Source organism: Ursus americanus, chromosome 6, assembly GCF_024610735.1.
Source record: "Ursus americanus isolate L20-20 chromosome 6, mUrsAme1.1.p, whole genome shotgun sequence".
NCBI lineage: Eukaryota > Metazoa > Chordata > Mammalia > Carnivora > Ursidae > Ursus > Ursus americanus.
In genome coordinates, this window is record NC_142132.1 from 71,873,936 (window position 1) to 71,884,232 (window position 10,297).

The 10,297-nt window shown below is 50.2% G+C and overlaps 1 protein-coding gene and 1 pseudogene across 1 annotated transcript in view; one reads left to right on the forward strand and one right to left on the reverse strand.

The window, feature by feature from the left end:
* NID1 (nidogen 1) overlaps positions 1–9,885 on the reverse strand; it is an 84,829-nt gene extending 74,944 nt beyond the window's left edge. Inside the window, exon 1 of the mRNA XM_045783720.2 lies at positions 9,340–9,885. Within this exon, the coding sequence (XP_045639676.2) occupies positions 9,340–9,564 (225 nt within the window). The 5' untranslated portion in view covers positions 9,565–9,885. The remainder of the gene's footprint in view (positions 1–9,339) is intronic.
* On the forward strand, positions 3,973–4,546 carry LOC123782886 (charged multivesicular body protein 1B2-like; annotated as a pseudogene).
* Positions 9,886–10,297: the final 412 nt, after the last annotated feature.

Genomic DNA, 10,297 nt, shown 5'->3' on the forward strand with positions numbered 1-10,297 from the left:
ATGTTTGTACATTTGATTATCTCTCTGCAAGGAGATAAAAAACCTCGTGAACAGTGATTGTCTCTAGGGAGGGAAGTATGGGGCTTGAGGCCACGATGGGAAGGAAATTTCCCTTTTCCCTGTTTTTACAAGTTCTTTTTTTTAACCATTTGTACCTAGTTCCAAAATTAATTTAAAAATAAAATTGTACATGTTTTTTAAAGAAAAAAAATGTTTAATCTGGATATTTTCAAGATTGCCAGTTTTCAAGAAATACAGAAATGGAATTAACAAGCCAAACTACATTATGAAGAAACAGTCAAATGCAAAAGATGGAGCATTCTACAGGATAATGGGCAGTGATTCTTAAATAAGCTGATGAATCGAATGGGGGAGCTCAAGATTAAAACAGATAAAGATGGGCACGTGGGTGGCACAGTCAGTTGAGTGTCTGACTTTTGGTTTCCACTCAGTTCATGATCTCAGGGTCCTGAGAGCAAGCCCTGTCGGACTCTGCACTCAGCGCAGAATCTGCTTCAAAGTCTTCCTCCCTCCCCCGCTGCCCCTCCCTGCTCTTGTGCTCACTCTCTCTCTAGATAAAATAAAATCCTAAAAAAAAAAAAAAACCAGACTAATGAGACATATTCAAATGTAATGCTTGTCTTTCTTTAGGCCCATCTGAGTAAGCCTAGCTATAAAGGACAGCTTTGGGAATATTGGAGAGCTCTGATATGGAATGGCTATAAATTGATAATAGGGGATTATTATTGATTTTGTTATGTGTGATAGTAGTAGGCTGGTTATCCAGGGAAATGCTCTTATTATTTTAGGAACGCATACTAAAACATCTAGTGACGTAAGTCACAAAGACTGTAATTTACCTTGCATACATCAGCAAAGGGAAATTAATGAAACAAATATGGAAAATGCCAACAACTGTTACATTTAGGTAATGTGCCTATGGGTTCTCATGGTATTATTTTCTTCCTTTGATGTGTGTATTTGAAACATTTGTAATTAAAAGTTGAATGAAAGAAAAAAATGTACTTGAGGACAAAAGCAGTTACGAAACCTGCTCCACAGGGGCTAAGAAGCAACTTCTCTCACAGGCAATGCAGTAGTGAGTGGTGCGTGCGGTGGAGAGGAGTGTGATGCACTGGTGAGTCCGACTGTGCAGCAGTGAGTCACGGAATGCACGAGTCACCTTCGGGAGAGCAGAGACCATACGTGAGGCCACTTCCCACTGCAGCCCCCAAACCTAGCCCAAAATTGTATGGAACAGGGGCTGATGAGATACCATCAAGTGAATAAGTGAAGAAAGGAAAAGAAGAAAGTGCTGTTCAACGTGGCATAGTACAAAGACCGCAAACCTGGAAGTCAGAGGATCTGAGTTCAAGTTCCAGCTCATACTTACCAGCTGAGTGAATTCTTACAGGTTCCTTAGCTTTACGGTCAGCTTCCTTCTCTACAATAGGAAGCTCATCCCATGACCTACCTGAGCCACCTTGCAGGGCTGCCGTGTGTCTCAAATGAGATAACACGTGAGCAAGCCTCTTGCTCCCACCTTCTAACTAGGTCTGGAACCCACAACCCTCATCCACACGCCACCACCTCTCATCTGAACCCTGGCGACAGGCCTCTAGCCTTGGAATTCACTCTTCCTCCTCCGCCCTGCCCCCCCACCCCCGCCTGGGAGGCAGCATACATTTTTAAAACTTTTTATAACCAAACGACTCACAAGGGAAAATTTCAACACACAGAAGAACAGCACACGAACACCCATATACTCATCCCTCAGCTCCCGCAATTTTCAACAGGCTCCAGTTCCTGATTCACTCATTCCTCCCACACATGTGCGTATTTATTTTTTCTTTTTTTTGAAGTATTTTAAATGAAATCTCAGACATCAAATTATTTCACCTGTCAATCTTTCCCTAGGCATCTCTTCTAGGAAAGCAATTTGTCTCAAAGATGTCCTTTTATGGCCACTTTGTTTCTATCAGGATTCAACAAGGGCCTCACTGGCCACTTGGTTAACAGGCCTCTTAAACCTCTTTTAATCTATTCCGATTCTCTGTCTTCTTCTTCTCCCTTGCCATTTATTTGTTGAAGAAAGTGGGAATCTTTTCAAAATAAATCATGTTCCTCCTCTACTTAGAAAGCTCTAATGGCATCCCGCTGCTTGACAGAGTAAGATGAAAAATGCCTAGTCATTCATTCCTTCAATAAATCATAATAGAGCACCCACGATGTGCCAAGGGGATGGGGGTGAATATGGCAGGCGAAACCCTGCCTTCACAGGGCTCTGACTCTAGAGGGAAAAGAGAGCCAACAGACAGGTAAGGGAATAAATGAACGACCTGGTTTTTAGATTGCGATGCATGCCATTAAGAAAATAAGATAAGACGGGGGGAAAAAGTCACAAATGGGGGTCTGCGAGTGAGCAGAGCCCGCATGACAGGAAGGTGCAGCCACGGGACATCAGGACTATGCGTCCCAGGCAGAAGAAGGCCAAGTGCCAAGACCGAGGTGGGACAAGCTGGCTGTGGTGGGACGAGAGAAAGCAACCTGGTGTGGCTAGAGCCTGGCGGGTGCCAAGATCGGAGAGAGGGGTGTGGGCGCAGAGACCAGCTGGGCGGGGCCAAGTGAGGCTTTGGGGGCGTGGCGGGAAGTTTGGAAGCCCTGAGATGTGAAGGAAAACCCTTGGAGGGCTCCGACCTGGGGGTGACAAGGTCTGATTTAGCTCTCCCGGGTCCTCCTGCAGCCCTGCCCTCGCGCACACTGGCTTTCGTACCATTCCTGTGACGTAATAAGCTCCTTCTCTCTAAACTCATGATCTTATACACAGTTACGTTTCCTCTGTTTGAACCACAGTCTGCCGCCCACCTTCTTCACAGGGCTCACCTCTACTCATCGTTTAGTTCCAACTGCGAAGGTTCTCCTGAACCCTTCCAGCTCAGGTGCCACCACAATCTAGGGACTTCTCCCCTGTAGTATGCATCACGGGGGCAATTGGTCAATTATCGGTATAATTATTGGTTTAATGCCTGTCTTCCCCAGCAGACTGCAAACTCTGTGAGAGCAGAAACAACATTGGTCTTGTTTCAATCTGCTCTCTGAAGCCTAGCCCTGTGCGGGGCATAACAGGCAGTAAATTAAGTATTCGCTGAATGAATCAATGATGTATCTTAACACCACCCTGCATTTTACTAGAAGTAATATCCAGTGTCCTGAAATGGTACATGTAATTATTCAACACCTGGTCACTCAAAGAATATTAAAAATCCAAAATAAGATGGAGCTCAGAGATAATCTTGTCAAACCTCTTCATTTCATAAGTAACAAGACCAGAAACAACAAGAATGTGAGAAATGAAGTGATCTGACTTCTATTATAAGTTGATCAACAGGGGCACCTGGCTGGCTCAGTTGGTGGAGCATGTGACGCTTGATCTCAGGGTTGTGGGTTCAAGCCCCATGTTGGGTGTAGTGATTACTTAAAAATAAAATCTTAAAAAAAAAAAGTCGATCAACATCATGACTCAATTTCATTTTAGCCCCCACTGGAAATCAATACTCTGTTAAGTATTCTATGGTTCAAGCAGGGCCTCTGCAGACCACAGGGTGCCTTTGGGTAAGTCAGACCCAGGCGCCCTTTCCTCTGAGTGGCCCCAGTCCCATGGTGAGGCTTAGGGCTTGGTGAGCAGCCTGTGGGCTGGGCTCCAGCTCTCACTTGTCCCCTTGCCCATAGCCCATGTGCTGAGAACCACCTTCACAACCACAGGGACTGGCCCTGGGCCTGACCAACAGATTCATAAACTTCCTATGTGCCAGGAGGTGTGGCACCCATAGGGGGGACAGTACCGGGAATATGCCACAATCTCTGGGAGCTGGGTGGGTCCGCTTCTCAGGACTGGGATGGGACCCCCAGTGCCCTCCCATCAAACCTGTGCCACGGGCCCAGCCTGCCACCTCCAAGGAAATTCTCAGGACCATGTCAAATGTGGAGAAACCCCTATTTAACGTGAAGTTTTCTGTGAAAGAGCTTAATAGGAAAGCCAAGAAATATGATAAAGAAGGAAAGGAGGAAAAGGTCGAGGGTCCAAAAAAATGCTCAGGAGAGCAACAAAATGTTGCAAGAACACACACTGAAAATGCAATCCACCAGAAGAGCCAAGCAACTAATTTCTCGAGCAGGAGTGCTAGGCTTGATGGTGTGGTGCAAGCGTTCAAACTGCACTGACAGTGGGCAAGGGAACAAAGGCCATGGCCCTGTGGTTAAGTGTTGGGATGCCACACAGCGGGGTTTGAACCTGGAAAAGATTTCTGCCCCGATGGACAGTGTGAACACCAATCTGCAATGCTGGATGTTTCCACGCAGCAAATGGCAGGCACAGTGAAGAGCAGCACTGCAAACAAGCCCGCAAAACCAAGTCCACCAGCTGCTGCAAGAAACACCGAGGAAGCCGACCTCGCTCTCCTTGATCTCCACACACAACCGCCACAGGCTCAGGTGCCGTCAGCACCAGAGTGTTGTTTCCGTGGAACGGACGTGCTCGTTTACGTGATCAAGAGTCATTTAAAGAACTGGTGCTTCCGTTTACTTCACTGGCTTCTGAAATATGTCGCGTGTTTATATAGATAAGTTGCACTCCAGTTACACTAAGAACACAGTGTATGGCCAGCAAGCGTAAACACTATTTGTATGGAATGTTTTCTCTTGCCCTGCTGTACTTCCCAACACATTAAGAAATTCCAGGGAGCTGGGGCGCCTGGGTGGCTCAGTCGGTTAAGTCTCTGCCTTTGGCTCAGGTCATGATCCCGGGGTCCGAGGATGGAGTTCCATGTCTCCGTTCCCTGCTCAGTGGGGAGTCTGCTTGTCCCTCTCCCTCTGACCCTCCCCCACCCCTGCTTGTGCTCTCTCTCTCACTCTCTCAAATAAATAAAACCTTTAAAAGGGGGGGGGGGAGGCGCCTGGGTGGCGCAGTCAGTTAAGCATCTGCCTTCAGCTCAGGTCATGATCCCAGGTTCATGGGATCAAGCACCACGTCGGGCTCCCTGCTCCGTCGGGAGTCTGCTTCTTCTTCTGCCTCTGCCCCCTCCCCCTGCATATGCTCCCTTTCATGCGTGCTCTCTCTCTCAAATAAATTTATCTTTTAAAAAATTTTTTAAAAATGCCAGGGAGTTTTCGCCTTGACAGATTTTATGGTTCTGTACGTTAGTGTAAAAGTCCAAGAGGCCTATTTTTGTAGGTGCCCCTGACAGAGCTAGCATCAGCCTGTTACATATGAAACATCCTTCTTCAAAGTTACATCAAAAATATAGCACCAAAGTACTACAAGAATAAAGTAGAGAATAAAGGTTTTGGCTTTTTTTTAAAAAAAGACACAATCTCAGCTCTCAATGAAGAAGAAAGCCCACAGTTTGAGAGCACACTACCACATGACACACTGCTTAAATACATTAATTCAAGGATGTTCACAACTCCATGAGAAAGGCAACGAGGCGTCTGTTTTACAGATGAACACACCAAGGCTTTCAGAAGCTGGATAACTTACCCAGGATCCACAACAAGTAAGTGGCAGAAGGGAGATTCAAGGTCACATGTCTTGGGCTCCAGAGATCTCCCTTTTTCTACATTATCTACTGATACTCCAGGTGAACAGATGAAGATACGTGAACATTCGTCAATATATTAAGCTCCAAAGCAGACAGCACTGGAGTTAGAGTTCTAAAGACTGGGAGCTGAATGCGGTCTGCTGGCACGGGTCATTAGGGAGGAGGAAGGGCTTGCGTTGACCCTGAGAGAACGGGAGAGATTCTGAGCGGTAAGAGGTAGATAAAGTGGAAGAATAAAAGAGTGAGCAAAAGGCCAAAGTAAGGCATATTTTACTCTTTGAGAAGGGTTAAGGCAAAGCTGGAAATGAAGCCAGAAGGGTAGGCTGAGGCCCTGAACCCAGGCCAAAGAGTCCATGGTCTTCTGAAGTCAGGGTCGGGGGACAGCACCAAAGAAGCTGAACACAGCTGGACAGTGTCATAGCCAACATGACAAGAGAGTTACAGAAGGGAGGGCCTGCCATGGGGGTGTAATGGGGAACTGAGCACCATTTTATTCGAGCCAATGGGCAACTCTAAGTCCTCACCTTTCGGGCCCATTTAACATGGTGGTTCACTCCCTCCTCCTTGATACACTTTCCTCACTTGGCTTCCAGGACTCCTCCTGGTTGCATTTCCTCTCACCTCACCGGCCATGCCCCGTCAGCCTCCATTGCTGTCTCCTCCTCTTTTCCCTGACCTGCTGGAGGCTCCCTGGGACCTCTTCTCTCTCTACATATAATCCCCTAGTGGGCTTCATTTAGTTCTCTTGTTTTCAATACCATCTCTGTGCCGATGACTTCCAATTTTATATCCAAAGCCTAGGCTTCTTTCTAAATTCCAGACTCCTATCCAACTGTCTACTCCATCCCAGACCGCTGACATTTGTAGTATATCACCTACTAAAATACTATATAATTTACTTTATTATGTTTGCCGCTTATTTTCTTGGTCCCACTCCCTCGCTAGAATGTGAACTACTCGAGGATGGGATTCTTTGTTTTGTTCACTTGTATTTTAAGTGCCTAAAATAGTGCCTGGCACATAGTAGGCACTTGGTGAGTGTTTTCAGACTAGATGAATAAAGGAATGGCGTCAGGCAGCCTCAGGGCAGTGCAAGAACCCTCACAAGGTCCCACTAGCAAGGAAAAGCAAGGGGCAGTTACAGTAGCTGAGGGGAGGAGGGACGTGAGTACTTGTCACTTTGCCACGTGGAACCTCAAGTGACCAGATAGGCATTTGGGTAGAAACATCTGGTAGGATTTTGGAATTCTGGGACCAGGGTTTGTTATTATTTCTTCATCTGAAAAGAAGGGCATGTTGCTTTGAGGATTAAATAACCTAAAAGTAGCCAAGTCCCTGACACACGGAGATACACTCACCCAATAATTGTTTTCCTTCTCGGGGACCGTTCATCTTCTCAGCCATGTACCCAGGACAGTACAGACCACCTAGCTCATGCGCATATCTCTGTCAATTCACCTGTTCACTCAGGACCATCACACACTGGATCCCCCTCGACTTCTGGGAATGCAGCCCTTCCTTGTCAGCCCTCTTTGAGGATTGCCTCGCCCAGGGCCAAACTTCCTTCCAGGGCAGCCCTTACCCAATGATTGATCGATCGACTCTCATCACTGTGAGGGCAGAGGTCCAGCACTCTCACACGGACTTGACACAGCTCGGGAAAGCCATCCCACTCCAGAGCTCCCAGGGGCTGGCTGCGACCTTTGCTGGGACTGCAAGCCACGCAGTGTCAGCCTCTGCTCAGTCCTTCCTCCCTCCCTTCCACTGGTGTGGAGGTGCTCGCCGCCCCCCCCCCCACCAACTCCCCGTGAAATAAACTGCCTGCTGATCTCCATTTCAGACTCAGCTTCCGGGGAACCCAACCGGTGGCAGATAAAACATCCAAGAGAGCTCTGAGATCCTTTCTCATTGAAATGCAGATTAAACCTACATAGACCTGGTTTGAAAGAAATCCTTTTTTAGCAATAGATTTTCTAGGTTTTTAGAATGTAATGTGGTTAGTCTGATGCCACAAATAAAGGAGGGGAGGAGGTTCCAAATTTAACAATAGAATTCAGTGGGTCTGTTAAGAGACAAAAAAGAAATTTTATTTTTATTTTCAGTGGCCCCTAACTGGTATTTAACATTTCCTTCCATTATGAATGTAGGCAACAAAGCATAGCAGTAACTCTTTATGACCTCGCCACAAATAGAAGTCACAGATATTCTCCTATCACCTTTTCGTCATGGCAGGTGTCTTCAAATATTGTTTACTGTCCAGATGATCTTGAAAATTCAGTAATTATCTGACCCCCCCCAACGGACACACTGTTACACCTATTTAATATGGCTAAAAATAAGCACACATGGGGCGCCTGGGTGGCACAGCTGGTTAAGGGTCTGCCTTGGACTCAGGTCATGATTCTTGAGTCCTGGGATGAAGTCCTGCATCAGGCTGCCTGCTCAGCGGGGAGACTGCTTCTCCCTCTGCTCCTGCTCTCTCTCTCTCTCAAATAAATAAATAAAATCTTGAAAAAACCACATATATTACTTCAGACAATTTTTGTTTTAATATTTTTATCTGGATTTCCTGGGCAGTCCTGCAGATTTTAGTTTATGTAATTAAAAATACTATCCTAAGAAGGGGTCTTACAGGCTTCACCAGACTGCCAGGGCAGCCAATTCACAAAGGCAACACTCTCTGTGGGTAGAGGCTTTAAGGACTCATTCTTTTCAGGCAAAGCCAGCGATCTGCACGTGGGTGTCGTCCAAGGCGCAGTCTGCCCTGGCCAGACGATGAACACAGCCATTTCACGGGCAGGATAGGCTCCAGCCGCTGTTTGTGTTGTCCCCACCACCCGCCCTCCCCCCGCCCCACTTCTGGAATGCGCGCAGCTTTATATGAAATCCACATGGTGCGGGGCTGGGGAAGGCGGCGGCACGAAAGTACTTTACCAAATTGACAGCGTCCCCAGGCCCGGCCAATTCTGAGAAGGCTCCAGAGAGCTAACGGCCACCTGGGCCCGCTCCCCAGTGAGGGCCCCCCATGGTGACAATGCTCTGCTACAGGAAATTGGATCTCCGGGTCGTCTTGCTTTCCCAGTCCGAAACTCTGGACCGAAACGAGCTCAACAGGAGAGCAGACTCATTGCCAAGACATATCCGGAGTCCACACACAAGCGCAGGCTGTCGGCTAAATTGGCGGGGTAGAGGCTGGCTCTGGCGGTCTTTTCCTGCCCCGGCACCTACGGAAGTCCCAGGGCCCGCGCACCGCCTGGGACCCAGCTCTGGCTTTTGCCGTGCTGAGGCTCCGCGCCCACTCATGGTTCCTACCGGACCGGGTCCCGTCCCCAAAGGCACAGGACAATAGCGAGACGCGGACCGACTTCCCGGCGGCGGAGAGGAAACTCCGCCCGGGGTGCTGGGGTCCCCGGGTGCCGGGGTTCCCCGGGTCGGGCAGGGCGCGTGCGGGGCCGCACAAACAGGGCGAGCTCTCCAGACCCGCGTGCTCCTCTGGCGATAGTGGCCAGGCGGCGCAGAGTCGTCGGCGGGCCGGGCGGAGGCGGGGAGCCCGCTTGGGCCGGGAGACCCAGCGCCGCGCCCCGCGCCCCCGCGGCCGGCGGGTCCCGGTCCCCGCCCACGACGCCCACGTCCGTCCCGCCCTGCGGGCGCCCCCACCAGCCCCGGCCTTCCTTCCGACGCCGGCTCGGCCCCCACACCCTCCTCCCCGACAGCCCCCACCGCCTGCCCCGGTTGCACTCACGTAGACCGAGTCGATGTCGGATCTGTCGAAGAAGCGGAGCGCCCGCCTCAGCTCCAGGGCTGGGGAGACGTGGTCGTCCCCAGCCTCCAACTCCAGGTCCCCGTGTCCCGGGCCGAACGGGAAGAGCTCTTGGCGGCTCAGGCAGCCCCCGGGCCCCGCCAGCAGAAGCTGCAGCAGCAGCGTCCGCGTCCACGCAGCTCCACTTCGGCGCATCGGGGCCAACATGTTCCCGAACTGCTGTCCGGCAAATCTAGCGGCTCCGCGGACCAGGCTGAGGAAGGCGGAGACGTAACCGGACGCCCTTCTGCAGCCCCTCCACGCCTCCCGCCTCCCGACGTTCCCACCCCGGGAAATAGGGGAGGAGAACTAGGGGAGATGGGGAGGGCCCCGCCCGGTCTACAGGGCGCGCCGCGGAGGCTGCCCAATGGCCGCGAGGGGGAGGGCGAGGGGCGCCACCGAATCCCCCTGCGGTTCTGGCAGCGTCGCCCTCGAACCCCGCGGGGCATAGGCGCTGGTGGCCGCGATTTCCGAAACCAACCCTGTTGCCACGGAAAAGCAGAGCGCGGGACTTTGCACCACGGTCCTCGGGTCAGGGTTAAGGGGGAGGGCGGGCTACATGGACATGCTCTGGAATCAGGAACATAGTCGACCCCAGTTCTGTTTGGCGTCCGGAGGCGGGACTCACTGGGTCAGACTCTGGTAGGAAGAGGGGGGTGGGTGGGAATTAGTAAGAAGGAACTGGACCAGGAGCGTGTTCATTTACTCATCCATCCAGTTTTTCAACGTTACTGAGCGTGCCATCTTTGCTTGGTGATGTGGAAGTTCGGCCAGACATGGGGTGCCACCCTCCGAGACAAAGTCACGAGTGTATGAGATAATTCGGTGTTAGGTGAGGTGGGGGTTCCCAAGTGATAAAGGATATTAGGGCTGGAATAATTGGCCAAGGAGAGCTTCCTGG